At 44.2% G+C, this 25,036-nt stretch overlaps 1 protein-coding gene across 1 annotated transcript; it reads right to left on the bottom strand.

Annotated features, from left to right (window-relative positions):
- Positions 1-1,915: 1,915 nt before the first annotated feature.
- LOC119269598 (laccase-7-like) lies at positions 1,916-5,481 on the bottom strand. Its single transcript, XM_037551462.1, has 6 exons — positions 5,091-5,481; positions 4,528-4,679; positions 3,629-3,873; positions 3,378-3,500; positions 2,382-3,290; positions 1,916-2,296 (listed from the first exon to the last, which is right to left on the bottom strand). Exons 1-6 carry the CDS (start codon positions 5,175-5,177, stop codon positions 2,166-2,168), a joined length of 1,647 nt encoding a protein of 548 aa, XP_037407359.1. The 5' UTR covers positions 5,178-5,481; the 3' UTR covers positions 1,916-2,165.
- Between the last annotated feature and the right edge of the window lie 19,555 nt (positions 5,482-25,036).

Raw genomic sequence — 25,036 nt, 5'->3', positions numbered from 1 at the left:
CGATGGCCGGGCTCAGGTGGTGGCGTGGCGGCAGGCAGCTCGGCTGCTCCGTGTGGGGGGCGGGGTGCTGGCCGGCTCTGGCCAGGGCGCGGCGGCGCGTATGTGGTGGAGGTGGCGGCGCAGGTGTGGTGGTGCATGGGGCGGCGCAGGTGGAGCGACCGGTGCGCTGGCCGATCTGGTGGCTGCGTGCCCGGCGGACTCAACGCCTGGAGCCCGGCGGGCGGCGCGGGATGGGCAGTAGCCTGGTATGGCTGCTGCTCCGGCCGTGGAGGGATCCACGATAGCTTGGCGTGTCGGCTACGGCGGCGGCTGGCATTCTCGGCGTCTGTTCGTCCGTAGGCGGCGTGCGGCGGCCTTCGATGCCTCTCCCCGTCGCCCACGCACCACTTCCGTCGAAGGATTGGGCTTTTCTCAATTGTGGTACATCGCCCGTCTCGCGTCCGGCAGCAGGACCGTGCCCGTCTCCCGCTCGGCAGTAGGACCGCGCCTGTCTCGCGCCCGACAGCAGGACCGTGCCCGTCTCGCGCCTGGCAGCAGGACCGTGCTGGTCTCGCGCCCGGCAGCAGGACGGGCCGATGGCGGCTAGTTGGGGGCAGCTCAGGGTTGCGAAAGGCGGGACCTTTCCACCTGTCTCTATAGGTGGTGTGGCGCTGGGTAACTGGTGAGGTGGCGTCGAGGTTTTGGATGCCGGGGTGGCGGCCCTGGTGGTGGTGTCGCGGTGCTCATGGGCAAAGCCCGTGCCTTGGTGCTGCCCAGTGACCATGGTCGTGTGGGCGGCATGGTCGCCGGGGTGTGGCGTTCGGTGGCGGTGAGTTTGGGCCGGGGTGAAAACCTGTCCTATCTTCGGACGGACCGGCGGCGGCGAAACTCGCTCCCTTCCTGAAGGCGTCGTCGCGGTCATCATTGCCCGTCGTGTTGCTCTAGGGGAAACTCTGACTCTCAGGTCGGGCGGTGGCGGCGCTCCGATGTCGTATCCTTCCTGAAGGCACCGCCTTGGAGCCCACGGTTCGTCATATGCAGCTTCATCTCTTCGCGGTGTCGTGTTCACGGTCGAGGACCCGACTGCTCTTGTAGTTTGGGGTGGTGTTGCTGTACTCAGCGCTTATGTATCTTGTCTTGGGTGTGTTCGTGTGTTGTGGTGGCGTGCATTTGTATCGGGGTGTTGTTGGTCGATGCTTTATATATAAAACGGGGCGAAAGCCTTTTTCGATAATACTATGTTATATATTCTCATACTTGTATTCTGTCAACATCGTATTGATGATTTGTATTCACAAGACGTCAAGGCCAATGCAGCCTATAGCCTAGGAAACCCGCGTGGATGGTTACGCATGAACAGCGCAACGCGTTACCGACGACGGCATTTGCTGAAAGAAACACGAGGCAAGTCGGCAGCAAAGTCGTCACTAACACGACTTTGTCCTTTGGTGACGAACTCTCATTCAAGTTGTTGCCCTCCAGGCAAGCCAAGCAGCCAATCTGCCGATGCATGTGTAGCATCTCATCCAGCTCACTACTCCCTTCGTTCCTAAATATAAATCCTTTTTAGAGATTTCAACAAGTGCCTACAGACGAAGCAAAATGAGTGAATCCACACTTTAAAATATGTCTACATACATTCGTATGTTGTAGTCCACTTGAAATATCTAAAAAGACTTACATTTAAGAACGGAGGGAGTAGATAATAGATACTCTCTGGTTCAATCAACGTATTGAAATTCAAAAATCGCCAACGTCATGCACTCCAATCAGTACAATATGCAATCCTGTAAGTATCTACATACACCGTCAGAAGGATACGAACCTCTGAAGTTCAATCGTCGGCATATATTTACACCAAAGGAAGAGAACGTCATGCATGCACTCCGACCAGCACGGTATGCAACCATCATGTGTATAGTATCTACACCTCCAGTAGGAAAAGAACCTCTGAAATTGAATAATCATTGGTATTTACACCAAAGAAAGAGAACGTTGTTACACCAAACCCAATTCATGCACACGTTCACCGTAGACACGCGCGGCAAATCAACCAACGGCCCTGCACACGTATACAATCCGATCCGTCGCCCCTCGCGTTTTTTCACACACACAAAGAACAAATAATTCTGTAAATTTGCACGCAAGATCATGGTGAAATCGCGCCAGAAACTTGCGTGCGTGCCCTAGCACACGGGCAGATCCGCCGGCGGCGGCGGCAGCATGGAGTCGGCCGTCGTCCCGTTCTCCACCGCGAACACCATCCCGAGCCCCATCGGGACGTGCGCGTCCAGGTGGCAGTGGAAGAACCACATGCCTGCAAGCCCAAACACCGAATCATTAACACTGTTAGAATCAAGGCCCATATAGTTTGGGCTGAAATAGAGGGACGGAGAAAGTACCTGGGTTATTGGCGACGAAGCGGATGACGGCCCAGCCCCCGGCGGGCACGGCGATGGTGTTGCGGGCCACGGGGTCGACCAGGTTGTAGGCGCTGGCGTTGCCGGGGGCGAAGGTGCCCAGCCCCTGCGCCAGCACGAAGAAGTTGAAGCCGTGGAGGTGGATCGGGTGGCTCTCCGACGGGAACGCCATCGGGTTCTGCAGCACGACCTCCACCGTCGAGTTGTACGGCAGGCTCCTCACCTTGGTGCCCTCCACCATGGCCGTGCCGTTGGGCGGCACGCCGTCGGGGAAGTCGGCCGTGTACACCCCGGACGCGTTGCCGAACTGCGCCTCCAGGAGCGACATCTGCGTCGGCAGCCGGAACGACACGCCGTTCATGGCCGCCGCGAACGCGTTCACGGAGCAGTTGGTCTGGGCCGCGTCGCACGGCAGCTGGCCCAGCCCCAGCTGGATGGTCATGTTCACGTCCACCGGCGACGGCACGGCCGCGGGAACGCCCCGCAGCCCGGAGTAGAAGTCGTTGGCCGCCGTCGAGTCCGAGTTGTTGGGCATGGCCGGCATGGCGGGCGTGGCCGTGGCCGACGTGCCGTTGTAGAGCAGGATGCCCGTGGCGAGGGAGCCGCTGTCCGAGGCGTCCGTGGTGGCCGCGGGCGACAGCGTGTGGTGCGGCTCCACCGCCATGTAGTAGCTCCCCGGCGCGGCGGCCGTGTAGACGAGCGCGTCCACGGTGTTCCCCGGCGCCAGCACCAGCGTGTCCGTGGTGTAGTTGGCGGTGTAGCACGCGTCCACGGCCACCACCGTGAAGTTGTGGCCAGCCACCTTGAAGAAGAGGTGCGTGTTGAGCGCCGCGTTGATCACCCGGAGCAGCACCGTCGTGTTCGGCTGCACCACCGCCGTGAACGTCTCATCTATCGTACGAACCAAATGAATCATGTCACACATCACCATCAGCTGTAAATTTCACCTGAAGTTACAGAACTGACGGTAATACATACTTGCGCACTGGTAGAGCTGGCCGGTGAGGCCGTTGATGGTGAAGGCGTCGGAGTGGCTGGGCAGCTGGCCGGCCATGACGGCGTCCTTCTCGACGTCGACAACATTCTGGCTCCACCACTCGCCTGTCCCGACCCTCATCCACAACCAGGATATGCCAAATTAAAACCTCCCCATCCATCCATCCATCAATATAGAACTATCAGACAATGGACAGGAATGGGATCTGCGTGGTGATTGATTATGATTATACCAAGTACGACGGGGACCTCTTGGTCCGGCGCCGGGAAGGGGTAGGCGGTGCCGTTGCGGGGGCGGATGATGAGGGGCCCGTACACGGTGGCGCGGAGGAAGGAGGAGTGCGCGTGCCACCACAGCGTGCCCTCGTGCCCCGTCACGTTGAACCGGTACGTGTAGGTGCCGTTGGGCTGGATCGGGCACTGCGTCACCATGCTCGGCCCGTCCGCCCACGGCGTCAGCTTCTGCAGAATGCCGTGCCTGCCGCCAAAGATCAGTTAAATTCAAATCCCCAGCACCACACCAATGATAACACATGGCGGCAGACTCAAGTGCCGACCACACTTGTCCTTGCCAGAGGAAAAAAGACAGCGTGAAAGACATAAACAAATATGTTTGAATGTTTGTCTAGTACAGTGGCCGGTAAGTTTAGCTGTTTTTTGTGTGATCCTTTTGTCTACATTTTGTTGTAAACTTGTAGTACTATTGGCGACATTTGCAAAAAAAACTTGTACTGATAACGAGACTTGGCCGTCTGAACACTGCGGTGAGCACACTTGGAGGGTGTTCAGATGAGGTCGCCTACAGTGAACGGCGGTGCCTCGGAAGGTAGGGCGTCATTTTCAGAACCTTCCCTTTCGGCTTAGAGATATGGGCACACGGCCACACGGGCGCTAAGATAGTCAGACAAACTAATCCGAGAAACTAAACTGCCTGTCAGGCTGACACCTCAACAGTCCTGCGAACTAGGTAGATGCCACCTTGATTCAAAAACAAGAGGCTAGATGACACACAGCGTGTGCCCCACGCCGCCGTTGGAACGGTTGCAAACGGCTCTATGTTGGCTCTATGTTTTTCGAAGAACAGAGTTTCAGAGACTGAAAGTTTTCTGTAGCTGGGGTGTAAGGATTTTACCAGTGGATGGTTAAGTTGTACGGCGACGCGTTGATCACGTCGACGACGACCTCGTCGCCCTCGAACACGTCTATCGTCGGGCCTGGCAGCTGGCCGTTCACCGCGATGATGTCCGTGCTGTTGCACAGCTGGTTGATTTTCATGCTCTGTACCTGGTGGCAGCATTGCAGAGGAACAACGGCGTCAGACAAGGGTTTGTAGGAGTGTATGCACGATTGCGAAGCAGAAGATTTTGCGGCATATACATGAAAAACAGGTATAGAACTCTCCTACAGAACTATCAACTATCCTACATAAACTATCAACTTTATCTACATTTTCAGGTCTATCGGCTATCCATTCTCTGTTTTCTGAACATATAAGTTGACTCTGAAATCTTAATAGCCACTGTAAGTCAAGCATGTAAGTTGCCGCTAGCCGGCGTATGTGAGCATATACGTATGGACACGGCGAAGTTTCTCTAGTTCTCCTATATTGCGAAAACTTCTATATCTATGAACTTGAGATGAACTGAATGAATAAAAGCTCTTATGCATGGACGGACAGAAGGTAGAGAGAAGTACTGTGAAGGTATAGTTGGCAGTCGCCGCGTCGGCCACGGAGCTGGCCAGAAGAAGAACCCCGAGCGCCAGCCACAAAAGCTGCGCCATGGAAGAGGAAGAAGACCGAGGTTGAAGACGATTCACCAGCGGCGGTGTCAGAGAGAGGGAAAGGCAAATCTTTCTTTGGCGATCTTGGGCCAGGCAACTTGTATCGCTCAAGTCTTCCAAGAAACACGATAGGTATATATACTATAGGGATGCTTTTGGGCTCCTCCTCCGGGAGGAATCACTTGTAGCTCAGTCCGACTGGCATATTTGCCCCCCTCTTTTCCCATTAAAATTCGGGCGACGCGACGTAAAGCTTCTAGCGATGTCGCGCGCTCACACGCTCGTAATCTAGGTGTCCCGGTGGGTCTGATGGGGAGGTTTTCATGCCACTCGGCCTGTCGACCAGCCTCTGACTAATTAGCTCCTTCGTGGATGGCTTTGATTTGCACTGCCGAAATCAATCCTGGGCTGGTCTATATCCGAGGAGCACCGTCGAATCATCTTTCCCGGCTGGCATATGGCGACGCGTCGGCGAAAAATGCCGTTTTCATCGGATGCAATCAGGAGTTTTACTTTTGGGCGCCGGATATATTGTTTTCTGACGAACTGTCATGTTAGCTAAATAATTGGATGGGAAAAAATTTCTGCATTCCAAAATGGACTAATCACATGTCTCAAAGTGTCCCTGCTGATCCCTCATTTGTGTCAATAAAAGTATCTCTCAAAGCTGAGGTGTAGTAGCGTACAAGCCCGAGTATCCCATCCGCACCTGAACTAGCAGCTTAGCCACTGAGGGGTTTGAAGTATCATCATCTAAACAATAATTTGGTCCGACGCTCAATTATCTATGCCAGGAGGCGGTTTGGTCCCCAAATGGCCGAATCCAGAGAGCACTTGCATTGACACACATTCCGCCGGGTGCGCTTAACACGTCGGCAGCGGACAAAAATGGAGGATTATGCCCACAAGTTATGCCTTTCTGAACCAGCAAAATCCCCTGTGGGGCTGCATGCAGGAACACGCCCAACCCTAATTGGACGCACGCACGCATAACCGAACAACGGTCGTCCAACCGTGTAGATAAGCAAGCGGCGCATCCAGCATAAGATGACACCGGAGGGGAAAGGGACCTGAAGATGGGTTCGGAGGGCAAAGCCATCATGTGGCGGGTTGATCGCGCAAGCCTATCTTGACGGGATAACGCGCTGATGTACATGCATAGGGGCAGGAGCTCATGGGGAACGCACAGATGGTGTTTATCTTGTGGAGACCTAGCTAGGTTTTTCGTTTTTTTGCATGTACGCCGGGCCGGGCCGGGAGCATTCGGAGGTCCCAGCAGCGGAAGAGCCGTTTTGATTCTGGAGGCGTGGACGCGACGGGGACGGCTCACCTAATGCGGAGGCTATCCACCCGCAGTGTCAGCAAGGCCGGCGTTGCCTGGACCGGCGGGAAGGGAGATCGTCTGATGTTGGTTTACGGACCACAGGAGCAGCAGCAGTGGTGGGCGATTGCTTCTCGCAAAGTCCCAAAACATGTGGCACAATAGTGTAGCGATAGAATATAGTTCATAGTGCATATATAGATGCACCGATTCGATCATCCCCAACTTGCGAGTTATTTACGCATAACCACCACACTTGAGACTAGGGTAACAACTTGATACCACATTTGAACCAGGACACAAAAAACCATCGAAAATGAGCCTAATACGTAACGTGGAGCACTGATGCTCGAATTTGGTCGCGAAAACAGTGAAACCGACAGGTAGGGCCCACTGTCAGGCTGACATGGCGAAGACCAAAAACTTTGACCGACTGATGTGGCAAATGACATGGCAGAGGAGGCGTGGGTCCCACATGTCAATGAGTCTGTTTATTATCTTCCTCCCTTAGGCGCCGGTCTTTTCCTGTAGCCGCACGGCGGGCTTGTGCGCAGCTTGCTCCGGCCGGCGGTGTGCCCTCCTTCCCTACTCGCCACCTCCTTAAGCTAGCTAGCAGCGCTGGTCATGGAGGAGACCCAGACCGCTTAGCAGACACCCGCCTCCCTGCTACCTCTTGAGCATGCGTTGTTTTTTCCTTAAAGAGGAAAGTATGATGCAGCAAAGCAGCGTAAGTATTTTCCTCAGTTTTTGATAACCAAGGTATCAATCCAGTAGGAGACCACCCGCGAGTCACCTCGTACCTGCACAAACAAATAAAAACCTCGCAACCAACGCGATAAAGTGGTTGTCAATCCCTTCACGGCCACTTGCAAAAATGAGATCTGATAGAGATAATGATAATAAGATAAATATTTTTGGTATTTTTGTGATATAGATTGAAAGTAAGGATTGCAAAATAAAATAGATTGAAAACTTGTATGATAGAGAATAGACCCCGGGGCCATAGGTTTCACTAGTAGCTTCTCTCAAGATAGCATAAGTATTACGATGGGTGAACAAATTACTGTCGAGCAATTGATAGAAAAGTGAATAATTATGAGAATATCTAGATATTATCATGTATATAGACATCACGTCCGAGACAAGTAGACCGACTAGAAAATAGCATAAGTATTACGGTGAGTGAACAAATTACTGTTGAGCCATTGATAGAAAAGTGAATAATTATGAGAATATCTAGGTATGATCATGTATATAGGCATCACGTCTGTGACAAGTAGACCGACTCATGCCTGCATCTACTACTATTACTCTACACATCGACTGCTATCCAGCATGCATCTAGAGTATTAGGTTCATAAGAACAGAGTAACGCTTTAAGCAAGATGACATGATGTAGAGGGATAAACTCATGCAATATGATATAAACCCCATCTTTTTATCCTTGATGGCAACAATACAATACGTGTCGTTTTCCTTTCTGTCACTGGGATCGAGCACCACAAGATTGAACCCAAAGCTAAGCACTTCTCCCATTGCAAGAAAGATCAATCTAGTAGGCCAAACCAAACTGATAATTCGAAGAGACTTGCAAAGATAACCAATCATATATAAAAAAATTCAGAGAAGATTCAAATATTGTTCATAGATAGTCTTGATCATAAACCTACAATTCATCGGATCTCGATAAACACACCGCAAAAAAAGTTACATTGAATAGATCTCCAAGAGAATCGAGGAGAACTTTGTATTAAGATCCAAAGAGAGAGAAGAAGCCACCTAGCTAATAATTATGGACCCGAAGGTCTGAGGTAGACTACTCACACATCATTGGAGGGGCCATGGAGTTGAGGTAGAGGCCCTCCGTGATCAGTGCCCTCTCTGGCGGAGCTCCGGAAAAAGGCCCCAAGATGGGATCTCTTGGGTACAGAAGGTTGCGGCGGTGGAAATAGGGTTTCGTGGTGCTCCTGGATGTTTTCAGGGTATGTGAACATATATATAGGAGGAAGAAGTAGGTCGGCTGAGCCACGAGGGGGGAGGGCGCCACCCCCCCCCCCCCGCCTCGTGGCCGCCTCGTTGATTGCTTGACATCCACTCCAAGTCCTCTGGATCACGTTTGTTCCAAAAATCACGCTCCCGAAGGTTTCATTCCGTTTGGACTCCGTTTGATATTCTTTTTCTGCGAAACACTGAAATAGGCAAAAAAACAACAATTTGGGCTTGGCCTCCGGTTAATAGGTTAGTCTCAAAAATAATATAAAAGTGTAAAATAAAGCCCATTAACATCCAAAACATATAATATAATAGTATGGAACAATCAAAAATTATAGATACGTTGGAGACGTATCAGAATCCCCAAGCTTAATTCCTGCTCGTCATCAAGTAGGTCAATGATAAAAATAATTTTTTTGATGTGGAATGCTTTCTAGAGTATTCTTCAATGTATTTTTCTCTATTGTGACATGAATATTCAGATCCGAAAGATTCAAGATAAAAGTTTATTGTTGACTTAAAAATAATAATACTCCAAGTATGCTAATCAAGTAATTATGTTTTATCAAAATACCATAGCCAAAGAAAACTTATCCCTACAAAGTCATATACTCTGGCCATGCTTCATTTTCGTCACACAAAAATCTCTCATCATGCACAACCCCGATGACAAGCCAAGCAATTGTTTCATACTTAGCCTTTTCAAACTCTTTCAACTTTTACACAATATATGAGCGCGAGCCATGGACATAGCACTATGGGTGGAATAGAATATAATGATTGAGGTTGTGTGAGAAGATAAAAAGGGAGAAAGTCTCACATTGACGCGGCTAATCAATGGGCTATGGAGATGCCCACCGATTGATGTCAATGCAAGGAGTAGGGATTGCCATGCAACGGATGCACTAGAGCTATAAATATATGAAAGGTCATCAAAGAAACTAAGTGGGTGTGCATCCAACTCACTTGATCACGAAGAACTAGGGCATTTGAGGAAGCCCGTCATTGGAATATACAAGCCAAGTCCTATAATGAAAAATTCTCACTAGTATATGAAAGTGACAAAATAAGAGACTCTCTGTCATGAAGATCATGGTGCTACTTTGAAGCACAAGTGTGGAAAAAGGATAGTAACTGCTACCTCTTGAGTACTACGTTGGATTTCCCCAAAGAGGAAAGGATGATGCAGCAAAGTAGCGTAGGTATTTCCCTCAGTTTTTGAGAACCAAGATATCAATCCAGTAGGAGGTTGCGCGTGCGTCCCTAGTACCTGCACAAAACAAATAACTCCTCGCAACCAACCGATAAGGGGTTGTCAATCCCTTCACGGTCACTTATGAGAGTGAGATCTGATAGATATGATAAGATAATATTTTTGGTATTTTTATGATAAAGATGCGAAGTAAAATAAAAGCAAAGTAAAAAGCAAAGGAAATAACTAAGTATTGGAAGATTAATATGATGAAGATAGACCCGGGGGCCATAGGTTTCACTAGTGGCTTCTCTCAAGAGCATAAGTATTTTACGGTGGGTGAACGAATTACTGTTGAGAAATTGACAGAATTGAGCATAGTTATGAGAATATCTAGGTATGATCATGTATATAGGCATCACGTCCGAGACAAGTAGACCGACTCCTGCCTGCATCTACTACTATTACTCCACTCATCGACCGCTATCCAGCATGCATCTAGAGTATTAAGTTCATGAAAACAGAGTAACGCCTTAAGCAAGATGACATGATGTAGAAGGATAAATTCATGCAATATGATAAAAAACCATCTTGTTATCCTCGATGGCAACAATACAATACGTGCCTTGCTGCCCCTACTGTCACTGGGAAAGGACACCGCAAGATTGAACCCAAAGCTAAGCACTTCTCCCATTGCAAGAATGATCAATCTAGTAGGTCAAACCAAACTGATAATTGGAAGAGACTTGCAAAGATAACCAATCATACATAAAAGAATTCAGAGAAGATTCAAATATTATTCATAGATAATCTTGATCATAAACCCACAATTCATCGGTCTCAACAAACACACCGCAAAAAGAAGATTACATCGAATAGATCTCCACAAGAGAGGGGGAGAACATTGTATTGAGATCCAAAAAGAGATAAGAAGCCAAAAAGATTCAAATATTGTTCATACATAAAAGAATTCAGAGAAGATTCAAATATTGTTCATAGATAATCTTGATCATAAACCCACAATTCATCGGTCTCAACAAACACACCGCAAAAATAAGATTACATCTAATAGATCTCCATAAGAGAGGGGGAGAACATTGTATTGAGATCCAAAAAGAGATAAGAAGCCATCTAGCTAATAACTATGGACCCGAAGGTCTGAGGTAAACTACTCACACTTCATCGGAGAGGCTATGGTGTTGATGTAGAAGCCCTCCGTGATGGATGCCCCCTCCCGTGGAGCTCCGGAACAGGCCCCAAGATGGCATCTAGTGGGTACAGGAAGTTACGGCGGTGGAATTAGGGTTCTGGCTCCGTATCTGATCGTTTGGTGGTACTTAGGTATATATAGGAGGAAGGAGTACGTCGTTGGAGAAACAGGGGGCCCACGAGGGTGGAGGGCGCGCCTGGGGAGGGGGGGGGGGTAGGCGCGCCCCCTACCTCATGGCCTCCTCCTTTGTTTCTTGACGTAGATTCCAAGTCTCCTGGATCATGTTCGGTGAGAAAATCACCTTCCCGAAGGTTTCATTCTATTTGGACTCCATTTGATATTCCTTTTCTTTGAAACCCTAAAATAGGCAAAAAACAACAACAATTCTGGGCTGGGCCTCCGGTTAATAGGTTAGTCCCAAAAATAATATAAAACTGGATAGTAAAGCCCAATAATGTCCAAAACAGTAGATAATATAGCATGGAGCAATCAAAAATTATAGATACGTTGGAGACGTATCGAGCATCCCCAAGCTTAATTCCTGCTCGTCCTCGAGTAGGTAAATGATAAAAATAGAATTTTTGATGTGGAATGCTACTTGGCATAAGTTTAATGTAATTCTTCTTAATTGTGGTATGAATATTCAGATCCAAAAGATTCAAGATAAAAGTTTAATATTGACATAAAAATAATAATACTTCAAGCATACTAACAAAGCAATCATGTCTTCTCAAAATAACATGGCCAAACAAAGTTATCCCTACAAAATCATATAGTCTGGCTATGCTCTATCTTCACCACACAAAGTATTTAAATCATGCACAACCCCGATGACAAGCCAAGCAATTGGTTCATACTTTTGACATTCTCAAACTTTTTCAATCTTCGCGCAATACATGAGCGTGAGCCATGGGTATAGCACTATAGGTGGAATAGAATGGTGGTTGTGGAGAAGACAAAAAGGAGAAGATAGTCTCACATCAACTAGGCGTATCAACGGACTATGGAGATGCCCATCAATAGATATCAATGTGCGTGAGTAGGGATTGCCATGCAACAGATGCACTAGAGCTATAAGTATATGAAAGCTCAACAAAAGAAACTAAGTGGGTGTGCATCCAACTTGCTTACTCATGAAGACCTAGGGCATTTGGAGGAAGCCCATCATTGGAATATACAAGCCAAGTTCTATAATGAAAAATTCCCACTAGTATATGAAAGTGACGCAATGAGAGACTCTCTATCATGAATATCATGGTGCTACTTTGAAGCACAAGTGTGGTAAAAGGATAGTAGCATTGCCCCTTCTCTCTTTTTCTCTCATTTTTGGCCTTTTCTCTCTCTTTTTTATGGCCTCTTTTCTTTTCTTTTTTTCCGTCTGAAGTCTCATCCCGACTTGTGGGGGAATCATAGTCTCCATCATCCTTTCCTCACTGGGACAATGCTCTAATAATGATGATCATCACACTTTTATTTTCTTACAACTCAACAATTACAACATGATACTTAGAACAAAATATGACTCTATATGAATGCCTCCGGTGGTGTACCGGGATATGCAATGACTCATGAGTGACATGTATGAAATAATTATGAATGGTGGTTTGGCCACAAATACGATGTCAACTACATGATCATGCTAAGCAATATGACAATGATGGAGTGTGTCATAATAAATGGAACGGTGGAAAGTTGCATGGCAATATATCTCGGAATGGCTATGGAAATGTCATAATAGGTAGGTATGGTGGCTGTTTTGAGGAAGGTATGTGGTGGGTGTATGATACCGGCGAAAGGTGCGCGGTATTAGAGAGGCTAGCAATGGTGGAAGGAAGAAAAGTGTGTATAATCCATGGACTCAACATTAGTCATAAAGAACTCATATACTTATTGCAAAAATCTACAAGTTATCAAAGCAAAGTATTACGCGCATGCTTCTAGGGGGGTAGATTGGTAGGAAAAGACCATCGCTTGTCCCCGACCGCCACTCATAAGGAAGACAATCAAAAAAAATCATGCTCCGACTTCATCACATAACGGTTCACCATACGTGCATGCTATGGGAATCACAAACTTTAACACAAGTATTTCTCAAATTCACAACTACTCAACTAGCACAACTTTAATATCACCATCTTCATATCTCAAAACAATTATCAAGCGTCAAACTTCTCCTAGCATTCAACACACTCATAAGAAAGTTTTTACTATTCTTGAATACCAAGCATATTAGGATTATTTAAGAAAATTACCATGCTATTTAAGACTCTCAAAATAATCTAAGTGAAGCATGTGAGATCGATAGTTTCTATAAAACAAATCCACCACAGTGCTTTAAAAGATATAAGTGAAGTACTAGAGCAAAACTATATAACTCAAAAGATATAAGTGAAGCACATAGAGTATTCTAACAAATTCCAAATCATGTATGGCTCTCTAAAAAGGTGTGTACGGCAAGGATTATTGTGGTAAATTAACAAATAAATACTCAAATAATACAAGACGCTCCAAGAAAAACACATATCATGTGGTGAATAACAATATAGCTCCAAGTAAAGTTACCGATAGAAGTAGATGAAAGAGGGGATGCCTTCCGGGGCATCCCCAAGCTTTGGCTTTTAGGTGTCCTTAGATTATCTTGGGGGTGCCATGGGCATCCCCAATCTTAGGCTCTTTCCACTCCTTATTCCATAATCCATCAAATGTTTACCCAAAACATGAAAACTTCACAACACAAAACTAAAAGTAGAAAATATCGTGAGTTCCGTTAGCGAAAGAAAACAAAAGACCACTTCAAGGTACTGTAATGAACTCATTTTTAATTTATATTGGTTTTAAACCTACTGTATTCCAACTTCTCTATGGTTTATAAACTATTTTACTAGCCGTAGATTCATCAAAATAAGCAAACAACACACGAAAAACAGAATCTGTCAAAAACAGAACAGTCTGTAGTAATATGTAGCTAGCGCAAGATCTGGAACCCCAAAAATTCTAAAATAAATTTCTGGACGTGAGTAATTTATCTATTAATCATCTGCAAAAATAATTAACTAAATAGCACTTTCCAAATAAAAATGGCAGCAGTTCTTGGGAGCGCTAAAGTTTCTGTTTTTTTACAGCAAGATATCAAGACTTTCCCCAAGTCTTCCCAATGGTTCTACTTGGCACAAACACTAATTAATCACAAAAAACACAACAAAAACAGAGGCAAGGTAAACTATTTATTACTAAACAGGAGAGAAAAACAAGGAATAAAAATAAAATTGGGTTGCCTCCCAACAAGCGCTATCGTTTAACGCCCCTAGCTAGGCATAAAAAGCAAGGATAGATCTAGGTATTGCCATCTTTGGTAGGCAATCCATAAGTGGCTCTCATAATAGATTCATAAGGTAATTTAATTTTATTTATAGGAAAGTGTTCCATGACTTCCCTTAACGGAAATTGGAATCTAATATTTCCTTCCTTCATATCAATAATTGCACCAATCGTTCTAAGGAAAGGCCTACCAAGAATAATAGGACATGAAGGATTGAAATCTATATCAAGAACAATAAAATCTATGGGCACATAATTCCTATTTGCAACAATAAGAACATCATTAATTCTTCCCATAGGTTTCTTAATAGTGGAATCCGCAAGGTGCAAGTTTAGAGAGCAATCATCAAAATCACGGAAACCTAACAAATCACACAAAGTGTTTGGAATCATGGAAACACTAGCACCCAAATCACACAAAGCATATAACTCATGATATTTAATATTAATTTTAATAGTTGGTTTCCACTCATCATAAAGCTTTCTAGGGATAGAAACTTCCAACTCAAGTTTTTCTTCATAAGATTGTATCAAGGCATCAACGATATGTTTAGTAAACGCTTTATTTTGACTATAAGCATGAGGAGAATTTAGCACGGATTGCAACAAGGAAATACAATCAATCAAAGAGCAATTTTCATAATTAAATTCCTTGAAATCCATAATAGCGGGTTTAGCAACATCTAGGGTTTTAATTTCTTCAATCCCACTTTCATCAAATTTAGCATCAAGATCTAAAAACTATGAATTTTTGGAACGCCTTCTAGGTAAAGGTGGATCATATTCAGTCCCATCATTATCAAGATTCATATTGCAAAACAAAGATTTAATAGGGGACACATCAATTACTTTTAGATCTTCATCTTTATTTTCATAGGAACTAGAAGAACACGCTCTTATAAAGGCATCTTTCTTAGCACGCATCCTAGCGGTTCTTTCTTTGCACTCATCAATGGAAATTCTCATGGCTTTTAGAGACTCATTGATATCATGCTTAGGTGGAATAGATCTAAGTTTCAAAGAATCAACATCAAGAGAAATTTTATCAACATTCCTAGCCAAATCATCAATTTTAAGCAATTTCTCTTCAATCAAAGCATTGAAATTCTTTTGCGAAGTAATAAATTCTTTAATATTAGATTCAAAATAAGAGGGCATCGTATTATAATTTCCATAAGAATTTTTGTAGGAATTACCATAATTATTAGAGGGATTACTAGGATAAGGCCTAGGATTAAAGTTTCCTCTATACGCGTTGTTACCAAAATTGTTCCTACCAACAAAATTCACATCCATAGATTCATTATTATTCTCAATCAAAGTAGACAAGGGCATATCATTAGTATCATAAGAAACACTCTTACTAGCAAATAATTTCATATGTTCATCCATCTTTCCACTCAAAACATTAATTTCTTCTATCGCATGCACATTTTTATTAGTAGATCTTTCAGTATGCCATTGAGAATAATTAACCATAATATTATCTAGGAGTTTAGTAGCTTATCCTAAAGTGATTTCCATAAAAGTGCCTTCCGCGGCCGAATCTAAAAGATTTCAAGAAGCAAAATTCAATCCGGCATAAAAGTTTTGTATAATCATCCACAAATTCAAACCATGAGTAGGGCAATTACGTATCATTAATTTCATCCTCTCCCAAGCTTGTGCAACATGTTCATGATAAAGTTGCTTAAAATTCATAATATCGTTTCTAAGGGAGATGATCTTAGCAGGAGGAAAATACTTAGAGATAAAAGCATCTTTGCACTTGTTCCAAGAATCAATACTATTTTTAGGCAAAGACGAAAACCAAGCTTTAGCACGATCTCTAAGCGAAAAAGGAAATAGCTTCAATTTAACAATATCGTCATCCACATCTTTCTTCTTTTGCATATCACATAAAGCAACGAAGCTATTTAGATGGGTGGCGGCATCTTCACTAGGAAGGCCGGAAAAAGGATCTTTCATGACAAGATTCAGCAAATCGGCATTAATTTCACAAGATTCAGCATCGGTAAGAGGAGCAATCGGAGTGCTAATAAAATCATTGTTGTTGGTATTGGTAAAGTCACACAATTTAGTGTTATCTTGAGCCATCGTGACAAGCAAGCAATCCAACACACAAGAAAACAAAAAGCAAGCAGGCAAAAAGAGGCAAATAGAGAAAGAGAGGGAGGATAGAGAGAGAGGGCGAATAAAACGACAAGGGTGAAGTGGGGGAGAGGAAAACGAGAGGCAAATGGCAAATAATGTAATGCGGGAGATAAGGGTTGTGATGGGTACTTGGTATGTTGACTTTTGTGTAGACTCCCCGGCAATGGCGCCAGAAATGGCTCGTTGTCGGGAGTAAATCTTGACTTGCGCGAACCTCCCCGGCAACGGTGCCAGAAATTCTTCTTGCTACCTATTGAGCACCGCGTTAGATTGCCCCAAAGAGGAAAGGATGATGCAGCAAAGTACCGTAAGTATTACCTTCAGTTTTTGAGAACCACGGTATCAATCTAGTAGGAGGTTGCGCACGCGTCCCTAGTACCTGCACAAAACAAATAACTCCTCGCAACCAACGTGACAAGGGGTTGTCAATCCCTTCACGGTCACTTATGACAGTGAGATCTGATAGATACGATAAGATAATATTTTTGGTATTTTTATGATAAAGATGCAAAGTAAAATAAAAGCAAAGTAAAAAATCAAAGTAAATAACTAAGTATTGGAAGATTAATATGATGAAGATAGACCCGGGGGCCATAGGTTTCACTAGTGGCTTCTCTCAAGAGCATAAGTATTTTACGGTGGGTGAACGAATTACTATTGAGCAATTGACAGAATTGAGCATAGTTATGAGAATATCTAGGTATGATCATGTATATAGGCATCACGTCCGAGACAAGTAGACCGACTCCTGCCTGCATCTACTACTATTACTCCACTCATCGACCGCTATCCAGCATGCATCTAGAGTATTAAGTTCATGAAAACAGAGTAACGCCTTAAGCAAGATGACATGATGTAGAGGGATAAATTCATGCAATATGATAAAAAAACCATCTTGTTATCCTCGATGGCAACAATACAATCCGTGCCTTGCTGCCCCTATTGTCACTGGGAAAGGACACCGCAAGATTGAACCCAAAGCTAAGCACTTCTCCCATTGCAAGAAAGATCAATCTAGTAGGCCAAACCAAACTGATAATTCGAAGAGACTTGCAAAGATAACCAATCATACATGAAAGAATTCAGAGAAGAATCAAATATTGTTCATAGATAATCTTGATCATAAACCCACAATTCATCGGTCTCAACAAACACACCGCAAAAAGAAGATTGCATCGAATAGATCTCCACAAGGGAGGGGGAGAACATTGTATTGAGATCCAAAAAGAGAGAAGAAGCCATCTAGCTAATAACTATGGACCCGAAGGTCTGAGGTAAACTACTCACACTTCATCGGAGAGGCTATGGTGTTGATGTAGAAGCCCTCCATGATGGATGCCCCCTCCGGCGGAGCTCCGGAACAGGCCCCAAGATGGGATCTCGTGGATACAGGAAGTTACGGCGGTGGAATTAGGGTTTTGGCTCCGTATCTGATTGTTTGGGGGTACGTAGGTATATATAGGAGGAAGGAGTACGTCGGTGGAGCAACAGGGGGCCCATGAGAGTGGAGGGCGCGCCTAGGGGGGGGGGTAGGCGTGCCCCCCTACCTCGTGGCCTCCTCCTTTGTTTCTTGACGTAGGGTCCAAGTCTCCTGGATCATGTTCGGTGAGAAAATCACGTTCCCGAAGGTTTCATTCCGTTTGGACTCCGTTTGATATTCCTTTTCTTCTAAACCCTAAAATAGGCAAAAAAAACAGCAATTCTAGGATGGACCTCCGGTTAATAGGTTAGTCCTAAAAATAATATAAAAGTGGATAATAAAGCCCAATAATGTCCAAAATAGTAGATAATATAGCATGGAGCAATCAAAAATTATAGATACGTTGGAGACGTATCAGTAACATTGTCCCTTCTCTCTTTTTCTCTCATTCTCTTTTTTTTTGGGGGGGGCTTTTTTTCTTTTGGCCTCTTTTCCTTTTTTATTTTTCATCCGGAGTCTCATCCCGACTTGTGGGGGAATCATAGTCTCCATCATGTTTTCCTCACATGGGACAATGCTCTAATGATGATCATCACACTTTTATTTTCTTACAACTCAAGGATTACAACTCGATACTCAGAACAAAATATGACTCTATGTGAATGCCCCCGCCGGTGTACCGGGATTGCGATGAATCAAGAGTGACATGTATGAAAAATTAAGCATGGTGGCCTTGCCACAAATACGATGTCGACTACACGATCATGCAAAGCAATATGACAATGATGATGCATGTCATAATAAATGTAACGGTGGAGAGTTGCATGGCAATATATCTCGGAATGGCTATGGAAATGCCATAATAGGTAGGTATGGTGGCTGTTTTGAGGAAGATATAAGGAGGCTTATGTGTGATAGAGCGTATCATATCACGGGGTTTGGATGCACTGGCGAAGTTTGCACCAACTCTCAAGGTGAGAAAGGGCAATGCACGGTACCGAAGAGGCTAGCAATGATGGAAGGGTGAGAGTGCGTATAATCCATGGACTGAACATTAGTCATAAAGAACTCACATACTTATTGCAAAAATCTACAAGTCATCAAAACCAAGCACTACACGCATGCTCCTAGGGGGATATATTGGTAGGAAAAGACCATCGCTCATCCCCGACCGCCACTCATAAGGAAAGCAATCAAAGAACACCCCATGCTTCAAATTTGTCACATAACGTTTACCATACGTGCATGCTACGGGACCTGCCAACTTCAACACAAGTATTCATCAATTTCACAATTACTCAACTAGCACACCTCTAATATTACCACCTTTATATCTCAAAACAATCTATCAAGCATCCAACTTCTCTTAGCATTTAAAATTTATAACCAAAGTGAATTATCATGCTGTTCTAAAGGACTCTCAAAATGATATAACTGAAGCATGAGAGATCAATTATTTCTATAAAATTGAACCACCGCCATGCTCTAAAAGATATAAGCGAAGCACTAGAGCAAAAATTATCCAAATCGAAAGATATAAGTGAAGCACATAGAGTATTCTAATAAATTCCAATTCATGTGTGTCTATCCCAAAAGGTGTGTACAACAAGGATGATTGTGGTAAACTAAAAAGCAAAGACTCAAATCATAATAGACGCTCCAAGCAAAACACATATCATGTGGCGAATAAAAATATAGCTCCAAGTTACCGATGGACGAAGACGAAAGTGGGGATGCCTTCCGGGGCATCCCCAAGCTTAGGCTTTTTGGTGTCCTTGGATTTTACCTTGGGGTGCCTTGGGCATCCCCAAGCTTAGGCTCTTGCCACTCCTTGTTCCAAAATCCATCAAATCTTTACCCAAAACTTGAAAACTTCACAACACAAAACTTAAAAGAAAATCTTCGTGAGATCCGTTAGTAAGAAAACAAACCACCACTTCAAGGTACTGTAATGAACTAATTTTTTATTTATATTGGTGTTAAACCTACTGTATTCCACCTTCTCTATGATTCATAAACTCTATTACTAGCCATAGATTCATCAAAATAAGCAAACAACACACGAAAAATAGAATCTGTCAAAAACAGAACAGTCTGTAGTAATCTGTAGGTTTCGAATACTTCTGAAACCCCAAAAAATCTAAAATAAATTTCTGGACGTGAGGAATTTATCTATTAATCATCTGCAAAAATAATTAACTAAATAGTACTCTCCAGTAAAAAATGGCAGCAATTCTCGTGAGCACTAAAGTTTCTATTTTTTACAGCAAGATCAAAAGGACTTTCCCCAAGTCTTCCCAACGGTTCTACTTGGCACAAACACTAATTAAACATAAAAAACACAACCAAAACAGAGGCTAGATAAATTATTTATTACTCCCTCCGTCCCAAAATAAGTGACTCAACTTTGTACTACCTTTAGTACAAAGTTAGTACAAACTCGAGTCACTTATTTTGGGACGGAGGGAGTACTAAACAGGAACGAAAAGCAAGGAATAAAAATAAAATTGGGTTGCCTCCCAACAAGCGCTATCGTTTAACGCCCCTAGCTAGGCATAAAAGCGAGGATAGATCTAGGTATTGCCATCTTTGATAGGCAATTCTTCAATAAGACACCTATAACTCCTAGGAGTTTCTTTCTTTTTATTAATTATCAAACTCCTAGGCACGAAATCAAGAAAATCAGTTGTAGCAAAAGGTTCCTTAAGGATAGTGAGAAAGTTGGGGTGAACACTGATGGATTTGAGGTCCGCATTTCCTTTACTAGAAGTTTCACCCTTATTTTTAGGAACATAAATCAATTTGGCAATCTTAGCATTAGAAGGAGTATTTTTCACGGAAGAGAAGGCAGACCCTAGGTTGGTAATAATATCCTCAATTTTATCAATTCTAGTGGAATCTTGATCTATCTTTTCATTAACCATAGGTTCCTTTTCTTTAAAAAATTTAAGAGCAACTCCTACCTTAGATTCGTATTGGGTAATTTGGTTATGGATCTTTCTATCCAAAATTTCAATCAACTCTACGGTGGCAACTTTATTTTCAATAATTTCAAGTCGTTGCATCACGTGTTCCAAAGTTAAAATAGGTCCATTAACCAAAAGAGGTGGTGGGCCAAACAAATCTATCATAGCATTATAAGAATCAAAAGTATGGCTACCCAAGAAATTTCCTCCGGTAATGGTATCAAGAATATATCTATTGCAAGGAGTGATGCCTACATAAAAATTGCGAAGAAGAACGGAAGTAGATTGCTTCCTAGTAGATCTATTTTGCGCATTGCAAATTCTGTACCAAGCATCTTTTAGATTTTCTCCCTCCCTTTGTTTAAAATTAAGAACTTCATTCTCGGGAGATAAAGGAGTAGATAAAGGACTAGCCATAACGGCGAAGCAAGCGGAAAAGAGGCAAACGGAAAGAGAGCGAATAAAACGACAAGGGTGAAGTGGGGGAGAGGAAAACGAGAGGCAAATGGCAAATAATGTAATGCGAAGGATAAGAGTTGTGATGGGTACTTGGTATGTCTTGACTTGGCGTAGATCTCCCCGGCTACGGCGCCAGAAATCCTTCTGGCTACCTCTTGAGCATGCGTTGGTTTTCCCTTGAAGAGGAAAGGGTGATGCAACAAAGCAGCACAAGTATTTCCCTCAGTTTTTGAGAACCAAGGTATCAATCCTGTAGGAGACCACGCACGAGTCACCTCGTACTTGCACAAACAAATAAGAACCTCGCAACCAACGCAATAAAGGGGTTGTCAATCCCTTCACGGCCACTTGCAAGAGTGAGATCTGATAGAGATAATGATAATAAGATAAATATTTTTGGTATTTTTATGATATAGATTGAAAGTAAAGATTGCAAAATAAAATAGATTGGAAACTTGTATGATGGAGAATAGACCCGGGGGCCATAGGTTTAACTAGTGGCTTCTCTCAAGATAGCATAAGTATTACGGTGGGTGAATAAATTACTGTCGAGCAATTCATAGAAAATTGAATAATTCTGAGAATATCTACGTATGATCATGTATATAGGCATCATGTCCGTGACAAGTAGACCAACTCCTGCCTGCATCTACTACTATTACTCCACACATCGACCGCTATCCAGCATGCATCTAGAGTATTAAGTTCATAAGAGCAGAGTAACGCTTTAAGCAAGATGACATGATGTAGAGGGATAAACTCATGCAATATGATATAAACCCCATCTTTTTATCCTCGATGGCAACAATACAATACGTGTTGTTTCCCTTTCTGTCATTGGGATCGAGCACCGCAAGATTGAACCCAAAGCTAAGCACTTCTCCCATTGCAAGAAAGATCAATCTAGTAGGCCAAACCAAACTGATAATTCAAAGAGACTTGCAAAGATAACCAATCATACATAAAAAAATTCAGAGAAGATTCAAATATTGTTCATAGATAGTCTTGATCATAAACCCACAATTCATCGGATCTCGACAAACACGCCGCAAAAAGAGTTACATCGAATAGATCTCCAAGAGAATCGAGGAGAACTTTGTATTAGATCCAAAGAGAGAGAAGAAGCCATCTAGCTAATAACTATGGACCCGAAGGTTTGAGGTAAACTACTCACACATCATTGGAGGGGCCATGGAGTTGATGTAGAGGCCCTCCGTGATCAATTCCCCCTCCGGTGGAGCTCCGGAAAAGGCTCCAAGATGGGATCTCTTGGGTACAGAAGGTTGCGGCGGTGGAAATAGGGTTTCGTGGTGCTCCTGGATGTTTTCGGGGTATGTGAACATATATAGGAGGAAGAAGTAGGTCGGTTGAGCCACGAGGGGGAGGGCATGCCCAGGGGGTAGGCGCACCCCCTGCCTCGTGGCCGCCTCGTTGATTGCTTGACGTCCACTCCAAGTCCTCTGGATCACGTTTGTCCCAAAAATCACGCTCCCAAAGGTTTCATTCCTTTTGGACTCCGTTTGATATTCTTTTTCTGCGAAACACTGAAATAGGCAAAACAACAACAATTTGGGTTGGGCCTCCGGTTAATAGGTTAGTCCCAAAAATAATATAAAAGTGTATAATCAAGCCCATGAACATCCAAAACAGATAATATAATAGCATGGAACAATCAAAAATTATAGATACGTTGGAGACGTATCACTCCCTAGCATGCACAAGGAGCAACTCGTCCTCGTTACCCGGTCGCCGGCGGCCATCATTCTCTTGGCCAGAGACCACCGCGAGCTCCACCACCTTGTCTAGGAGCTCTGGAAGGCCTCCCTGACCAATCCTACCAGAGAAATTCGATTGGGACGTCCAGAATCGGCCGTGCTGTGGTCGTCTTCTCCACCTCCGACCACTCACCACCGGGCCTCCATCTCCCGCTCCGGCGAACCTCCGCGCCTCGCATCTGGTCACTGGGCTGCGACACATCCTCCCGATGCCTCCGCTGCAAACATCGACAAGATGCGCATCACTGAGCCGTCTTCCCCACACCGCCATGCTCCGTCGGCCGCTGCCGCTAACGAGGATGTCACTCGAGTCGTACCTCCTTGTGTCCGAGCACGCACATGTGCTCAAGGTGAGCTCTCGTTCCTTTCCCGCATGGCCACGGCTTGGGTCGATCGACACCCTGCCCGCGCCGCCATGTATGCCAACTCGGCAAGGTGGTCACCCCCTTGGTAGGAGTACAGGAAGAGTTGCGCGAGCTCGCGGCCTTGATGAAGGCGCCTGGCCCGCCGTTCCTCTGGTTACTGCTCCGGCGTGCCCATTGGCGTGATGTGCCTTCCTCAGCGACCAGAAGATGAACGCACGGAAGCTGCTCGATGGAATGCCCCGTAGAAAAAATGTTGTGAAGAACACAACCGTTTAGTCATTGACAGGCGGGGCCCACGTCTCATTTGCCACATCAATCGGTCAAAGTTTTTGGTCTTCGCCATGTCAGCCTGATAGTGGGCCCTACCTGTCGGTTTCGCTGTTTTCGCGACCAAATTCTAGCATCAGTGCTCCGTGTTATGTATTAGGCTCATTTTCGGTGGTTTTTTGTGCCCTGGTTCAAATGTGGTACCAAGTTGTTACCCTAGCCCCAAGTGTGATGGTTTTGGGTAAATAACTCCCAACTTGCATTGCCCAAGGACGTGCATTTGATTGTGTTTTAGTTTTTTTGTCTTTTTCGGGGGAAGATGGCGTGTTAGTTAACAAATTTAGTAGAGCTGTTTAGAGAATAGGAGCGCTAAATCAAAGAATGGCTTCAATTTGTCTTTTAACAGGGATATCAATGATTCTATGTTAGATTTAGTGTTTTTATATTATTATTAGGAGGTCACGCTATTGCGCCACCAAAGCACACGACAACATTGAAGAAAATTGGGCATAAATCCGTAAATCTTTCAACATACATACATACACAAATATTTTTTAAAATTTTAACCCTGATACCGTCACGCATATACGACTTTTCATTATACCACGTGATGGCTCTTTTTATCTAGTCCAGAAGTATACCGTAGTTTATATTGATAGTGTTGGATGATCCTCTTCATTTGAGCATTGAAGAGGTGATTTGAGACCCTATTTGCACAACAAGCGCAAGAGCTCACAAGCCATTTGGTCTAACTTGACTTTCTAAATAGTGCACTTTGGACTGTATATTCACAAATGGGGATGTTTGGGCCTCCCAATCAACGAGTAAGGAGAGACAAGACTTCAAGTCCATTCGAGAAGAAGGAAGAGAATTCTAATATACCGAGAGAAAAGAGAAGAAAGATCAAACAAATAAGCTTGCTATCAAGCAAAGTGAGTTCGTCCTCAATGTTCTGAGGTTCACATATACCCACTTGTCCCTTTTGAGATATGATGCCACCATCATTTGTGATATTGTTCATCATTCGCTTTTGCTACCATATTGTTGTGCAATCTGACAAAACCTCGATGCATGTGAACCTCTAGTTTCACCCAGAGATTAACTTGTTGTGCCTCACTTTTGATATTAAGTGAAAGAAGATTTGGATGGTTTCACCCATATGTATTTCATCAATTTATGGGCTTTCCATGTTACAATATTGTGTCTCGTGTGTTGATGTTATTGTTGTAGTAATCATATCACATTCTAGCATAATCCGTAAGTCTATGGATAGAATATGGTCATCTGGGTACAAGACCAACAATGTTCAACGCTTGCTTGTGGGGAAATTGCAAAACATGTGGCAGAATAGTCTATGGATAGAATATGGTCATAGGACATATATAGATACATTGATTTTGTCATCTCTGACTCAAAGTGC

The sequence above is a fragment of the Triticum dicoccoides genome, chromosome 3A (genome assembly GCF_002162155.2).
Source record: "Triticum dicoccoides isolate Atlit2015 ecotype Zavitan chromosome 3A, WEW_v2.0, whole genome shotgun sequence".
Taxonomy (NCBI): Eukaryota; Viridiplantae; Streptophyta; class Magnoliopsida; order Poales; family Poaceae; genus Triticum; species Triticum dicoccoides.
Note: the sequence above shows the minus strand (reverse complement) of the source record. Positions and strands in the feature narration are given on the sequence as shown.